General features: G+C 38.0%; 2 protein-coding genes across 5 annotated transcripts; both read left to right on the forward strand.

The window, feature by feature from the left end:
• The first annotated feature begins 500 nt into the window (after window positions 1-500).
• On the forward strand, window positions 501-7,950 carry LOC119478895 (nucleolar transcription factor 1-B-like). 3 transcript variants are annotated; one of them, XM_037753917.1, is made up of 16 exons: window positions 501-849; window positions 1,878-2,053; window positions 2,290-2,367; window positions 2,608-2,763; window positions 2,857-2,921; window positions 3,019-3,091; window positions 3,934-3,986; window positions 4,598-4,712; window positions 4,820-4,861; window positions 4,944-5,012; window positions 5,656-5,711; window positions 5,833-6,022; window positions 6,130-6,177; window positions 6,273-6,353; window positions 7,383-7,451; window positions 7,551-7,950. In XM_037753917.1, the coding sequence occupies exons 1-16, from the start codon at window positions 831-833 to the stop codon at window positions 7,602-7,604; spliced, it is 1,344 nt and encodes a 447-aa protein (XP_037609845.1). In that variant the 5' UTR covers window positions 501-830; the 3' UTR covers window positions 7,605-7,950. The 3 variants fall into 3 exon arrangements, with proteins under 3 accessions (XP_037609845.1, XP_037609846.1, XP_037609847.1); XM_037753918.1 differs by having other exon boundaries at window positions 6,276-6,353; XM_037753919.1 differs by having other exon boundaries at window positions 3,937-3,986.
• A 1,448-nt stretch (window positions 7,951-9,398) lies between these two features.
• On the forward strand, window positions 9,399-14,915 carry si:dkeyp-118b1.2 (uncharacterized protein LOC559983 homolog). 2 transcript variants are annotated; one of them, XM_037755916.1, is made up of 9 exons: window positions 9,399-9,577; window positions 10,088-10,134; window positions 10,253-10,378; window positions 10,522-10,654; window positions 11,495-11,666; window positions 11,978-12,078; window positions 12,203-12,225; window positions 12,389-12,434; window positions 13,926-14,915. In XM_037755916.1, exons 3-9 carry the CDS (start codon window positions 10,328-10,330, stop codon window positions 14,003-14,005), a joined length of 606 nt encoding a protein of 201 aa, XP_037611844.1. In that variant the 5' UTR covers window positions 9,399-9,577; window positions 10,088-10,134; window positions 10,253-10,327; the 3' UTR covers window positions 14,006-14,915. The 2 variants fall into 2 exon arrangements, with proteins under 2 accessions (XP_037611844.1, XP_037611845.1); XM_037755917.1 differs by lacking the exon at window positions 9,399-9,577 and adding an exon at window positions 9,658-9,772.
• Window positions 14,916-16,577: the final 1,662 nt, after the last annotated feature.

Here is a 16,577-nt window from a genome sequence, read left to right on the forward strand (position 1 = left end):
GTAATATTCCGACTTTTTTTGTCTTAAATTTCTGATTTTCTCATAATATTACGACTTTTTTTCACTTAAACCTATGACTTTATTCTCGTAATATTATGACTTTATTCTCATAATATTATAACTTTATTCTCGTAATCTCAGATTAATTTTTTTTCCTCAATGTGGCCCTAATACTACCGTCGTAACATAGACCTACAACAATGATAAATAAAAATAAAAATGTAAACAAAAAAACAGTTATTCATTTCCATTTTTATAAATCCACAGGGAGCCACTGGAGAGGAGCTAAAGAGCCTCTATGTGGCTCCTGAGCTGCAGGTTGCAGACCCCTGAGTTAGTGCCATGATTCAACACCCTCCTGCTCGATAGGGGGCGCTTTGCAGCCTCAACACAGGTTGAAACCATAATATCCACCAATAAACACAAGGAAGAAGAAGAGTAAGCTCATTGGCTGTTCTCTGGTTCTTTTGGAGGACGCTCGTTTTTGATTGGTTGCTCTTCAGCAAGGACCCGCCCACCGGAAATGGAGGCATTCTACACATGTTGGCTGATAAACACAAGTGATGAATGTGTGTTTCTGCAGCTCTGTGTGGTGTTTTTGTTCCCCTGAAGAACGCAACGGCAATAACGATAGTTAGTGAATATATATTTATATTTAGGGTAAATATTTCTAGCTCCTAGTTACTTTGCCAACAATACAAAGCTTGCTATCTTAGAAAAACTAGCTAATGTTGTACAGTTTCTGGTAGTCACATGGATTGACCTCAAGTTCTGCATCCAGCTACCAAAAGACTTCATCACCTGGAAACACGTTTTATTGGAAATAAAATATGGCTGGAACTAAAACTGGTGAGCTATTTTGCAAGACAACAAAGTGCAAGATAACATGCTAAAAATAATATATAATATTATATATATATATATATATATAATAATGCACACAGTGCACTTTCATGGACTAAGCTACTGGAGTTACCCAGCACTATACTCATTTTTAACAGTCTCTCCTGCAATATATTCACTTTTAACAGTCTCTTCTGCACTATATTCATTTTTAACAGTCTCTTCTGCACTATAATCACTTCTAACAGTCTCTTCTGCACTATACTCATTTTTAACCGTCTCTTCTGCACTACATTCATTTTTAACAGTCTCTTCTGCACTATACTCACTTTCTAACAGTCTCTCCTGCACTATATTCACTTTTAACAGTCTCTTCTGCACTATACTCACTTTCTAACAGTCTCTTCTGCACTATATTCACTTTTAACAGTCTCTTCTGCACTATAATCACTTCTAACAGTCTCTTCTGCACTATAATCACTTCTAACAGTCTCTTCTGCACTATATTCACTTTCTAACAGTCTCTTCTGCACTATATTCACTTTTAACAGTCTCTTCTGCACTATAATCACTTCTAACAGTCTCTTCTGCACTATAATCACTTCTAACAGTCTCTTCTGCACTATATTCACTTTTTTAATAGTCCTGTATCACAGCTGTTACCCTGCACTATACTCATTTTTAACCGTCTCTTCTGTACTATATTCATTTTTAACAGTCTCTTCTGCACTATATTCACTTTTAACAGTCTCTTCTGCACTATATTCACTTTTTTAATAGTCCTGTATCACAGTTGTTACCCTGCACTATATTCAGTTTTAACAGTTTTCTTCATCTCCTTGTATTTTTATATCTGTTATATTTTTGTACTTTGCACTACTAACTTTTTTACTGCCTTTTTACTAACATGTTTTGCACTATGGAACTGTGATGCTGGAAACTTGAATTTCCCTCGGGATCAATAAAGTTACTATCTGTCTATCTATCTATTAATAATACTAATAACTGTTTTTCTCCCTGTGCTATCACTACAGAGTGGACCAAGGCACACCTGCAGAAGCTTCTGGCTGCATTGAAAACCAGCATCCCAGAACATGGCAGGATGACCACATATCAGAATGGACTGAAAATTGTGGACTGGAAAGAGGTGGCTTTCCCCCCTTTCTCTCCTCAAGCATGCCAAGAAAAGTTAGCACAGATTTTGAGGAAGGTGAGTCACAGTTTAACTGTAAACGTGCAGTTTACATAAACAGTTTCCACACTCAGTAGTTGTTCTGATATGAGGCTTTCAATCATAATCAATATACTTCAGCAAAACGTGTTGCCCAATTCTAAAAGAAATGTAGACGTTCACATCTTAATGTCCGCCGGAGTGCTGAATATTCCTTGAAGACTGTCTTATGAATGTTGTTTGTTCTTAGTAATATTCTTGTTGTTCTTGCTCAGATGCGAAAGATTCGGTCCCTCACAGAGCTCATCGTTGAAGCTGAAGATGTAATTTCCAATGCTGGCCAGAATATTAAGGTAAGCACAGCACATTCAAGCTTTAGAGAGCTTTATGTTGTAGATACAAAATTGCTCTGTGCAGGTTATATTATAAATACCATGTAGGTCACTGTTTCTACTAATACAAATCTCCTGCAAAACAACAATGATTCATCACTCATGAAATATGCAGAGACATAAATCTGGATGTATTGCTGAAAGGCTGCGAGCTGTCCAATAAAACCACATGCTTCATTCTGTGAGTCATTTTTTTTGCAGATCCATCCAGAGCACCCGAAGAGACCCAGCCCTCCAAACGCCATGTTTTATGAGGAGAACTGTGTCGAGTATCAAAAGAAGCACCCAGATATGAGCCAGGAAAAGCTGTTCAAGCGCCTAACCAAGAAGTATGAGGAGCTCCCAGATGAAGAGAAGGTACAGTCAGCGAAAGGCTAAAATGCCACTTCTTCTTCTCATTTGGTGTTGCCTAAGGATTTTAAATGATCATGAATGACTGACCTTTTCCAGGCTCCATATGTGCAGAAATTCGAGCTTGCAACAGAAGAATACTCGAGAAGAATGCAGGAGTTTTGGTTAGTAAATTAACACACATATGGTACCATATGAACATATGATTTAGCCCGGACTGCCTGTGTAAATTCAGTGTCAAACTACTTATTTGTCTTTTAGTAAAAAATATAAAAAACCTCCCAATCCTGAGACCAACCGGAAGAGAAAGCGGCTCTCTGCAGACACCCCAGATGTAAGTGATGGTCATATCAGCCAGTGCACATGGTTAGCTGGGTTTATTCTTTTTTCCCCAAATACCTATTCATATAATATTCATGTGATTTAATACAGTTCATATGGCAGTAGTTATTTGGAAGGGCACACATTTGACTGCAATTATATAACACTGCTGGAAAGTAGGGATGTCACGAGAACCAATTCTTCGGAGCCAAGTCGATACCAAAATTCTGAAAACGCGACGGTACTCATTTTTCTACAGTACTGTTGGTACCGGGGTAGGACTCGAGACTTACGGCGCCCCATCATCCCCGGGACGATGGAACGTTTCCCTGATAATGCCACATTGTGAACAAGAAATCCGTGTTGAAATCGGCAGGACGAGAGCTAGTTATCGTTAGCTGTTAGCAGCCGGTGGGAAGCACAGTCGTGCTTGGCTAAACAACGGAGCTAACAGCTAACGTACGGAGGTTGCGCTGAGTTTTATTATGATGCGTTCAAGCTTTACTCAGTAAAAGAGTATTGGGCGAAGGTAAATCGTAACGTTATCATGATGTGTTCAAATGTAATCTTGTAAAATGTAATTTTTGGCAAGAAACTTGAGGTGCATCATCGGGGGTTAATAATAAATTCACAAAAAAAACAATATGCAAACGGTAATAAAGGAGCGCAAGTACATGTGATTTATTGTTTTACTTTTGTTTTATACTGTGTTATCGAATAGAGTATTGAGAATCATGGAACTACACTGGTATTGATATCGACTACTAGATATCTGGTATCGGGACATCCCTACTGGCAAGGCTCTAACTCTTTATTAATTATCATTAAATTGATGTGTGACCTCTTGTCTTAAAGCAGCGCGAACAGAGTTCTGGAGATGAAAAGGACATGCCTCACAAGCCTCCTGTGTAAGACGCACGCACACACACACACACACACACACACACACACACACACACACACACACACACACACTCACACTCACACACACACATATGTGACACGGTGACATTTATTGGTATTTAATTGGAGTCCCTTGGTTGGCTTTTCTTGTATGTTCAGAAACCAGCAGTTTGCACCTCGTTCACAGTTTTTTTCATATTTACTCTTTTGTGTATGTAAAAAAATGCCCGGATGTGGCTCAGGGGGTAGAGCGGGTCGTCCTTTAACTGCAAGGTTGGTGGTTCGATCCCCGGCTGCTCCTGTCCGCATGTCGAAGTGTCCTTGAGTGAGACACTGAACCCGAAGTGGCTCTGCCACTTGGGCTCCTCCACCATCGGAGCTCATTTCCATCCTCATCCACTTGGGGGCATGGCGTTTCCGAGGGATACATGCTCAATATTTCTTGCTTGTCATTAGATATGAAGAAGTCCTTTGGAGAACCAGCAAAACCTATTTAACTTTGCGATATATATCTTACCTTTTGGTAAATGAACTACTAGACCAACTTAAGTTAACAAGCAGGTAATTCATTGGCAGCTGATCATGTGTTTGTTTGTGCGTGTGTGTGTATCTTTAGAAGTGGCTTTCACATATTCTGCCAAGAGCTACGTATGCCCACGAATGTGAGTTCCCAATATTGGCAAGATTTGACTGACACAAAGAAGGACGAGTACAACACACTCTGCAAAGAGGTAGGAAAACACAAACTGTTTCACAAAGACACAGTGCTGCAATAGATTAGCATGTTGGTTGCAGTAAAAAATCAGTTGAATCTGAATGAAATACTCATTTCTTTCAGTTGAAGAGACAGTATCTGGTCAAGCTGAAAACACATCTAAATGTAAGTAAATACAAAGACTACAGTTGCCGCATTGAGCTGATGCTGTCAGATGTTGTGTGACGAGTTTGTTTATACTCCTCAGAATTTTAATACGGAGAAGCAGCAGCAGATCCTAAATAAGAAAAACATGAGAAGATTTCGAGCGCTTAAGGTGAGAAGTTATTTCATGATTCCTGCACAAATCTGGTAGTTTGTACCAAAGAACAAATTTTCAGTACTTGTAGATGTGCTGTCACGTCTGTTAAAAAATGAAAGAGGCTGTTTTTAACACTTCGTTGACTGATTTGGTAACAGATTTGTGGAACTTTTCTTTGGTTTGATTGAACCCATATGTGTGATGGTGTCCATCTATAATGTCATCAAAGCTGCAGTGGGTAGAAATGGAGCAAATATGATTAAAATAAATTATTTTTTATAAAACTGTCACTATATCCTGGCATTAGTGCATAAGACAGGTAATCTGAAAAAAATCATGTGCCTCTGTTTCCTCTGGTGCTCCTAATGGCATCTGCAAAATTTCACAGACTGGAGGAAAACAACCAATTAGAGCTGCGCTGGAGCCTGCCGTCTCTGACCAGCTGTCAATCACTGACGAACTCCGATCAAACTGTCAAACTAGGCAGCTCTGATCAAATATGAATCAATATTCTGTTACTGTAATGCCTATTTCTCACCTCAAATGTTTTCAGAAACATCTTGTAGTTTACTGTGTAGCTGTTGTGTTCTCTTCACTTCATAAAACTACATTGGATTGATCTCCTTTTGTTAACATAAATGTTTTCATTAATATGCAGGGCAAGGGAAGAACAGAAGAAGACGCACTTTCTGGTGAGCCCAAGAAGCCATCTCGGTGAGTCATTCAACATTCGTACCTTTTAAGATACCTAGAATTAATTAAAACGTGCAACAAATCCAACCCTCGGTTGTCTAACTGCAGACAAACTTGTGACTGAATTTTTCTCTACTCACAGATCTGGTAATCAATATTTTATAAAAAATCAGATGGTACTTCTTAAGGAGAAATTCCCAGGCTCAAGGGAGCGCCTCGGAAAGGCCAGTCACATGTGGCACAGTCTCTCCAATAAGGAGAAGGAACGGTACAAAGAGGAAGCACGTGCAGGCTTAAGAAAATACCGGATTGAGCTGCAGAAGTGGTTAAAGGTATAATAATCCTCTTCTCCTCATGTTTTTTTTTTAATTCTTGGCAGTTCTTTTTTACTTTAAACTGGAAGGTCCTTTTAAAATTTGTCACTTTATACATTCTTCAGACATTGCCGGCAGCAGAGCGGGAAGCTTATCAGAGACGTAACCCTAGTGTAAGCACTTACACAAATTCAAGTACCCAATTATTCCTTTCTCTATACGCATTTCTTTAACGTTTTTTCTAAGATTGATAACATGCTTATCTTTGCAGAAAAAGGAATACCGTGGTAACAATGACACTGAAAGTCCTGACGGTGAAGACTCATGTGATGCCGTCTACAGACCATCAGTAAGTGTTGAAGTGTTGATACAACACACATGAAGTAATGTACTCTTCTTAACCACCCTTTCATAATGTGACCAACGCGAAGCTCTATGATAGTACAGGCTGTCTTATAGTGAAGTTTAAAATAAATGTACTTTATCTGAGATTATTCATGAGATTTGCTTATCACTCACACATAAATTCCCTAGATTTATGCTGATAGTATGTAGTCAATGGTACGAAGTCAGGAAAGTCATAGTTTTGGGTTAACTATGTAATTTATGTCCAGATGGAATAATCATTTGGAATAATAAGATATAATCATAGACTGTGTATAAGAAGTGGATGTATTCACCGTGACGTCACCCATTGGTTTGTGGACAGCCGTTTTGAAGCCTCGAGTTTGGCATTTTGGCCGTTGCCATCTTGTTTTTTTGCAACCAGAAGTGACACGAGAGGGTGGAGCTAAGTACAGCTGAACACTGAATAAAACGTTTTCAGGGGACCAAAAAGGTTATAATTAACTTTCATGAACTAAAAACACACTGAAAGTAGTGGGAAACTAGAAAGTGAAGCCAATGCAAAAGTGTGACTCCTCTGGTTGCAAAAAGAAGTTTGATTGTATAGAAGTCAATGAGAAAATGAGCCTACTTCTCACTTGATTTATTACCTCAGTAAACATTGTTAACATGAGTTTATGGTCTCAATCACTAGTTTCAAGTCTTCTTCAATACAGCATGATGTTCATTTAGTAAATTATGGTCCCATTTAGAGTCAAATAGACCATAAAGCAGGGGATGCTTTAGGGCGTGGCTACCTTGTGATTGACAGAAGTAGGGTAATTTCCTCATAGACTTCTATACAATCTGACTTCTTTTTGTAACCAGAGGAGTCGCCCCCTGCTGGCTGTTAGAAATAATGCAAGTTAAAGGCACTTCTACGTTGGCTTCACTTTTCATACCATGGAGTAGCCCACTGGATATAATTCATAGAAATATTCTATATGCTGCACTCAGCTCTATTTTCAGTCCACATTTATTGTATGTCACGCAGGATTCAGAAGATGAAGACATTGAGTACAGCAGCAGTGATGAAGAAGAGAACGATTCGGACCGTTGTGAGGTTCGAACACTACAGCGTATTTTTTGTGCTTTTGTATTTAATTTTGCAAATCATGTTGCTCAACTCCACATGTTATAAATATCAACTGTTGATTTACAGGTCGAGGAGGAAGAAGAAGAAGACAACGATGCCTTCATGTTCGAGCTGTATTAGAAGGTGATGAGATGGACAGCAGATTGTCAAATTCAGAGCTGGACTCTGGATATGAGACGATGGACAGTCACTCCAGTGGCTGACTTTAATGCCACATTGTATGGTGGCCATGTTGGCTAAAAGGTTGCCATCAACACCAGTACTCCCTATGTGTTGTGCCAGGGAAAATGTACAGATCTCATATTGTCTGATTTTGTATTGGGATCAAAATTATGGGATTAGCAAGTGTTTTTGTTTTGTGTGGAAAAACAAAAAAATGTAGTGGTATAAACCCTTGCACACGTTGTTTGTAAATCCCAGAAAGAATATATATTTGCAATAAACATTATTGAGGGTGGCTGCATCATGAGGTTTCTCTTTTCTAATTTCTGCAGGTTGTTGTTTTTATGCCTAAACATTACAGGTTATTCAATCATTACCCATAATGCAGTGATTTTACTCAGGTTCAGGTTGTATGTGTTGCCTCAAGGTTTGATGTATTGGCTTCAAATAGGCCCTCTGCCCGTTAGGGTTGTACGTCAACCCTGTGTAGTGAAATGAAAACATTTGAACGGTTTAACATTTAAATTTTGCAGTTCACAGCAAATTCATGTTTTTTTTTAAGCTGTGTATTTAATTATGCTTTCTTTGCATAACAGATATGAGAATATATATATACTATTTAATGTCTCTCTAATATGCCTAAATGCTAAAACTATTATAGTCTGTTTGATTCTCCATGTAACATCCACACCTATAAGGTTAGGTTTTATAACAGCAATAACATTGTAAGTGGTAAAATTACTGAACATGGGAGTGCACATTTAGCCTTGAGTGTTTCCTTCATTAATTAAGATGATTTATGATATGATAACAGACTTTTCAGTGTCCCACATTTCGGACATGACTGTCCCACAAATAAGGATTTATCTGAGACAACTCTGCATTGGAGTACTAATATGTCTACTGTTCTTTTTTGGTTTAATTAGGACACGTCCCGGGGATTTCGGAGTGGTACTGGGTGTGGATTTAATGTACTGGCTTCATATCACAATATATTCCAGAAGTCTGAAATGCAAAAACATTTCCCACATTAGGCTAATTCACCCTAGATTTGATCTGAACGTTTCTGTAATGGATGTTGACAGCTTCGCATCAACATGTAGACACAAAAGTTAGACAACTAAATCAATCATCTGATGGTTTATTTATCTCTTTCTCTCTCTCTCACTCTCAATAAATAATAACTCAGAATGTAAGAAAATGGATAACATACAGTACTGTGATGAAAGGAAAAAATACAAGCATAAATAAAATTAAAAGATGTTTGACAAATAAAAGAATAATCTCTGTCTGTCCTGCTCAATCACACGTGCTGTGTAAATATATATATATAATTTTTTTTAATTTAATTTTTAATTTAATTTTTAATTTTTATTGTTATAACTGTTTTCTTTTTTGTTTCTGATGTCTTTGTTCTGTGTGATGTAACTTCTTTTGGGAAAAACAATAAAAAAGTTAATTACAAAAAAACCCATTATAAATATATATCATTTCTTTTAAATTTTATTTAATTTTTTTTTGTCCTGTGGTATTATTAGTTTCATTGTTATAACTGTTTTCTTTTTTGTTTCTGATGTCTTTGTTCTGTGTGATGTAACTTCTTTTGGAAAAAAACAATAAAAAGTTAATTACAAAAAAAAAACATTCTAAAAATAAAATAAAAAACCCGACCAAAATACCAATGATTTATAATGACTCCTAGAAAGCCGAACAAAAGGCCAATTTAACCCCTTAAATAGCACGGGGGTAACCCGCAGTCACATGCTGAGCCTGGATGATAAACACACTCTCATTGGAGTTGAAGGGAAGAGCCCCGGCTGGTGCTGCAGGAAAGGAGAGGAAACGCTCGGTGGTGGAAACTCATGCAGCGATCGATTGCTACTGTCTGATCTCTCTCTGTGTGATGTAAAGATGGATGCCTGCCGAAATAGGTAAATAAACACACAATTAGCTGAATTTGTGCGCTTGTGATTTGCGGTATTTCTTGTAGATCGGTCATTATTTAAGGGGATATAATCGTGTGGTTTTTGACTCATTCTGTGTTGGAGTTGAGAGAGAGAACAGCCGCAGTGCAGCAGCAGCAGCAGCAGCAGCAGCGTTCTGTTCAGCCTCGCTTTGGTTACAATGTAACGCTTCACCATTCACTCACTTCTACAGGATGCGTTCTATTTTGATCAAGTTGATACATTTTGATACATTTTGAGCTGGTAGCTTCTGTTGACCTGGAGGATATATACCTGCCTCTTGTAACCTCTTGTAACATGCTCAGTTCCTGCAGCCTATTCATAGCCACGCTCTTTGTTTTCCACAGCAAGCTTTTCTGGCTAAGCTACCTTTCATTATTAGACAGCAATGCTCCCTCCAGGAGGCTGTTGTGTGTTGTCTATTGATATCTTGCAGTGCTACAACACTAACTTCTTCTGTTTTTGTGTTATTCGCAGGTTATAAACGTGGGAAAGTGAGTCCCTCCCCGGCTTTGTTGCAGTTTGTAAGTAGCTCTGCATCACATTCACCACCATTGCACTGATTTACATTGAAGATTTTAATGCTAACTAACTGTGTGTGTGTTGTTTCCCCTCCTCCTCCTCCTCCTTCTGCTGCTGCAGCCCCTGTTCTGGCCAATTGCTTGCTTTGCTACAGCATGACCACAGCAGTGTTGGCTCATCTGGTAGTTCTGGCAAATGAAAATGGAGGAGGTTTCAATGTCCAGCCTGGACAACAGCAAGCTGGAGGTACAGTAGAGTAGAGTAGATTAAGCAAGGAAGGCCACAGTATTATAGTTCAATGCATATATCACATCTGCAGACAGACAGACAGTCTGACTTGTGTCTCCTGTTCCCCCCCCCGGCCCTTCCCTTCCCTGCCTGCCTGCCAGGGCCTAGCTCAGGACATCCTTTCTGACCTGGTGGAGGATGCATGCCTGGGTCTTTGCTTCGAGGTCCACCGGGCTGTAAAGCAGGGCTATTTTTTCCTGGATGAGACGGACCAAGAAAGCATGAGGGACTTTGGTGAGCACAGTCTCCTTATATATAGTGACCTAAAGGTATAGTGACATAAAGGTGACATGTTTCTTAAGTTGCCAACACTGAAAAAACTGAGTGAATTCATGTTTTCATCCACACTTAAGATAATAAAGAAGGCCAAAAACAAAGGCGATACCATCTCTCTGTAAGGGATGCACTGATACCGGATCGGATCTCAGGTTCAATACTGACTCAACCAGCTGGATCGGATATTGGAGACAATGGGGGCGATCTGTGAAATTCAATTCTATGTTTATATGATGTATACATTATATACTGAAATTTTAATTCCTCTTTACGTTTTGGTCAAAAGGTTGCTGCATTAAAAAGGTTTATTCCTGTTAGTTTTGAAGATTTTTTTACCATTTTTTTTTTTTTTGCTGGTGCACGATTTATTATTTTAATACAATTTAGTAAATGTTTTACAAAGTTAGGCAAGCAGTTTGAGTAAAGCCTGATGTTGCCTTACACATAAAAGAATGATCCCAGTCACTTCCACACAGTGAGGCATACAGCTTATTAATCAAACACTGGTATCGGATCGGTACTCAGTATCGCTATCGGTATCAGGACTGAAAAAGTCAGATCGGTGCATCCTTACACAAAGTCGTTCTGTCTCCCTATAGTGACATAAAGGTGTCATGTTTCTTAAGAAAAACTCTGTGAAAACTGAGTTTTTGTCCACATATATGTCGCTAGATAATAAATAAGGCCAATGAAAAAAGGAACAATAAATTCAGGCAATAGCATCTCTCCATAACAGAAGGTTTGTGTATTTCGAATTCCCAAAACAGAGTCGTTTATTGCTGGCTTTTAAATTTCCAGAAATCGTGGACCAGCCGGGGTTGGATGTGTTCGGCCAGGTGTACAACCAGTGGAAAAACAAAGAGTGTGTGTGTCCCAACTGCAGCCGAAGCATCGCTGCCTCACGCTTTGCCCCGCACCTGGAGAAATGCCTGGGGATGGGACGCAACAGCAGCCGCATAGCCAACCGCAGGTATAAGAGTAAAACAGCTAACCCCAATGAAAATTTGTATACTGGACTGATGTACACCCCTTCCTCTTCCAAGATTTGATAGTGCATATATTCATGTTGTGGAGGTGTAATCACCCTTTCTAGCTTTATATACTGGAGAAGTTAGGCTCCCTTTTTGTATATTTCACAAACAAGAATGATACAAAGCATTAAAACGATCTCATAAAATAGTTTCAGGTCTTAATGTATTTGTTTTATAATCAAACTGTCATTTGCAGCGAGTACTGCTGAGTCATTGTGTGCGTCATGCCTTATTCTTCCCTCTTTCACAGAATAGTCACCGGTAACAACACCAACAACAAGTCAGAGAGCGACCAAGAGGATAACGACGACGTCAACGATAATGACTGGTCTTACGGGGCAGAAAAGAAAGGTGATGTGCTGGTGCTGTGTTTGACCTCTTTTTAGTATATTTACAATATAATCCTCTCATGAAAGTACTCAAATGTTTTTTTATTTTTTTTTAAATCTTGAAATGTAATGTCTTTCTTTTACAGCCAAGAAAAGGAAATCTGATAAGGTACTTTCATTTCACCCTCATGATTAATATAACGATCCTGTGGAGCATTACACTGTTGCATGATCCCTATCATTAATGAATTTATAGAAACACATGGAGAGTATTTACTCATTATTCCTGCTTTGTCAGCTCAGACTTGATGTTTTTCTTAATCCACCCTCAGAATCCAAACTCACCCAGAAGATCCAAATCATTCAAGCATAAGAGCAGTAAGTAGAAATTTGGCGGTCTTCTTGATGTCTGCAATTTGTACTTTGTGTACTTATCAGAATTAGTTTTATTTCTCATAAGTACATACATACAAGGAATTTGACTCCGGTTTTCATGCATCTCTCTAAACGTACACTACTTACAGTACATAGAAATAGAAATAACAGCTAGGGACCTGTCTCATCATCAAATACTCATCACTGTTCAGTTTTAAGTAAACCGAACACTTTGTCAGCGAGTTATTTTTAATATATTAATATATTTTAACAAATCTTGCTTAAAGGTACAGTGTGTAGGATTTGACAGCATCTAGCGGTGTGGCTGCAGATTGCAACCAACGGAATATCCCCTCCGCTCACTCCTTCCTTTCCAAGACTGCGGTAACGTGAGCCGCCGAGGGCAAAACCGTGGTAACACGCTCAGAGGTCATCCATACCATAATAACACTACTTTAGGAGCAACGTAAGTCAGATGGCACTCTTTGGCTCACGTTACCGCAGTTTCACATGCCTGTCAGAGAACTACTTCAGGTAACATAAAACCATAAAAGTCTCTCTCTAGAGCCAGTGTTTGGTTTGTCCGTTCTGGTCTACTGTAGAAACATGGCGGAACAACATGGGGGACACTGTGAAGAGGACTCGCTCCCTATGTAGATATGAAGGACTCATTCGAAGCAAACGAAAACACGATTCTTAGTTTCAGGGGATTATACACTAATGAAAACATAGTTATGAATATTATATTCCATTTCTGCCAATAGATCCCTCGAAATGTTACACACTGTTCCTTTAATGCAACATTATGGTTTAAAGGTATTTTTTTATTCTGTATTTTTCAACCTGGACCCTATTTTCCCATGTTTTTGTGTCCAAGCGACTAATGAGGACAACAGTTTTTGAAACTGGTCCAGTATTGAGGGAGAGCGCTGTAGACAGCAGCTGCTAAACAGGCTGTAATGTAATCATTTGGGGCAACCTGGCACCGTCAGTTTATGTTCACTAAAAGTGCTTGTTTTTGCCACCAAAGGCTCAGATTGTTATTATAAGTGTCTGACAACATCATGGACACTAATAATAATCTGAGCCTGTCAGTGGCACAAAACAAGCACTTTTAGTGGACGTAAACACAGTGCCAGGTTGCCCTTAATGATTACATTACAGCCTGTTTAGCAGCTGCAGCATTCTTCCTTAATACTGGACCAGTTTCAAAAAGTGTTGTCCCCTTTAGTCACTTAGACACAAAAAGGTTGAAAAATACCAAAGTTATCTTTAGAGTAAAGATGTGAACCCACTTTGTGCCCAATAAATGCATGCCTAGATGAGGGCTTGGTTCATTCCTGTCAGTATAGATTTGAATATCTATCTCTTGGCTATGCCTCCATGCTGCCTTATGCTGATCAGAGAAATGATGAAATACTTAATTAAATCCCTGTAATAACCTGGTTTGAGTGACTGAGTAAATGACATCCAGCCTGTTGTTTATTCCCACAGGCATGATGGGTCCCAGACGTCGCATGGACAACCAGGAGAGCCCGCGCATGCTGATGAAAGATGAGGCGTTCCCTCAATAACACACTCAGCCACAAACACACATTCTCTTACCATTGTGTGTATGTGTGTGTGCACATACACACAAACGCGGGAAGACCAGTAACACTTCACCCTCGGCTCTTTTATGTTGTGAAATCAATGGACGTCCATGTTCTAGGTGACATTCATGGCGTTTGCTGCTCTGCAGAAGCAGTCCAGACCTCCCACTGTATACTTGACAGATTCACAAAATCAATGCACCAACACTCATTTTTTCTTTGTTTTAGTTCATTTTGTCTCAGAAGGTTTTTTTTGCTGGAGTCCAAAATAATGAATATCACCGAATATCACCGTATATCACTGCACAGAGGTAGATTCCGATTCGTGCAGCGGCCAAGCAAAGGCAGCTGTGTGAGGAGTGAACGTGTGCACATACAGTATGTTGTTGTTTTTTTTTAAATACAGAAATGATTAGGCATTAGGTGTACTTCAATTTCCTCACCTTCGTAAGGTCTCATTCATTGAAAAATAATGTCAAAGACAATCATTACTAATGGTTTGTCTCTTACTTTCACATTCACTGTCAGGCTCATAGTTCTCCAGTTGAATCACAATACAGCAACTCTCAGTCTGTCATTCACCTGTGGAAACCTGTTTTAAAAAAATGTTCAGTAAATGAACCCCTAATTGTACAAGCAGGTGTTTGCGACAGAAGGCAGGTTTGTTTTGTTCCATTTTTGGTGGATAGGTCGGCTTGTTTTCTAGCATTCAAAAATGTCTTTGTATCATGTGTTTACATTGTAAAGGGTTACATATATCTTTGGTGTGATGTGATAGTGTAAATATTCCAATAGTTGAATTGCTGCTATCATGGCTCAGTTTGTTTCATCTGTCTAGCATAATAAATGATTTGTTACCTGTCGTTACGTTTCATGGTAACTTAAAGAGGCACTGGATGAGGTTTTGATAGCAACTCTGCTCAAGTACTCACAATTAAAGACCAAATGGCCAACAGGGGGTGCTGTTGATCAAATGAAGAGGTCTAGAGAGTTCCAGTTTTGATTATTTTAATACACCGATCATAAATGTTGCTTTGTGAAAGTTATTTTTTTCAGTGGTGTGCTGTTGTAGATCTCATTCTTAGGAAATTGAACCATAGTAAACGCAAAAGTTTACATTTTTGGAGATTTTAATCAAAGTAAAGTGTTTGTGCATCAAGTTCCCAGAACTGAAAACTGCCAGGGGAGCCACAGTTATGCTGCCTTCATGAGCTCCTACTAAACTCCGACATCTGAGCTCTGCGTGTTGGGGATCCTTAATGCAGGTTATTGCTGCAATTCATGCAGAAAAATAATGCATCTAACATATATCATATGATATTGACAGTATTATCTAAAGAATTTGAATTATGTTTATAAACTTGATAACCCATCCTTGAACAGCTATGTGTGGTGTAACCAGGGGTCATAGAGGTCAAATATCCCAATATTTCACAAAAAGATTAGAGAATAGTCCAAAATATGAATATGGGCTTCTTTATCTGAACTTTTTTCTTTTCACACCATTAATCATATCACAATCTTACCATTCCACTACCAAACTGTATATAAAGTAGTTAAAACCAGTGATGAAGTACTATACTTAAGTTCGGTTTTGAGGTGCTTTCCTTGATTATTTTCATTTTATGATACTTTATACTTCTACTGCACTACATTTTAGAGAGGAATAATGTACTTTTTACTCCACTACATTTATCTGACAGCTACTTTGCAAATCATTGACAAAAAATATAATCCAAAAATAAATTATGATGCATTATTATAGATTGAGCTACAGTATCTATATAAAGAAGTTAAAATTAGCTCCATCTTTACAAGCTGCAACATTAAATTGAGCCTCACACAATGATGTCAATGATGATATACATTATTCAGAAATGGGCCATTCTGTATAATCGGTACCTAAGTATATTTTGACGCTATATTAAAGGAAAAATAAAAAAATAAATAAAAGATTTAACCACGAAAAAAAAGAAATACAAAAGTAAAAAAACATAATTTCCGACTAAACATACTTGAAAAAAAAGTTAGATTAGGCGAGGATGTCATTTTGTTTTATTATTATGATTTATTTGATCTTATTTCCATGAAAAGCTCCCCATGTTCTATTTATGTGTTCTATATAATTTCATTGTAAAAAGTGTAAAGTTGGTTCACTTCATATTTTTATCTAATTAAGTATGTTTATGTAAATGTCAGTAAAACCAAATAAAGGAAAAAAAAAGATATATATATATTTAACCACGAGAAAAAAGAAATACAGAAGTTAAAAAAAACGTAATTTCCGACTAAACATACTTTAAAAAAAAAAGTTAGATTAGGCGAGGATGTAATTAAGTATGTTTATGTAAATGTCTGAGTAAAACCAAATAAAGGAAAAACAAAATGAAAAAAAAATAAAAATAACGAAATATATATATTTAACCACGAGAAAAAAGAAAAGAAAGAAATACAAAAGTTAAAAAAAACGTAATTTCCAACTAAACATACTTTAAAAAAAAGTTAGATTAGGCGAGGATGTAATTAAGTATGTTTATGTAAATGTCTGAGTAAA

Source organism: Sebastes umbrosus, chromosome 20, assembly GCF_015220745.1.
Source record: "Sebastes umbrosus isolate fSebUmb1 chromosome 20, fSebUmb1.pri, whole genome shotgun sequence".
Classification (NCBI taxonomy): Eukaryota; Metazoa; Chordata; class Actinopteri; order Perciformes; family Sebastidae; genus Sebastes; species Sebastes umbrosus.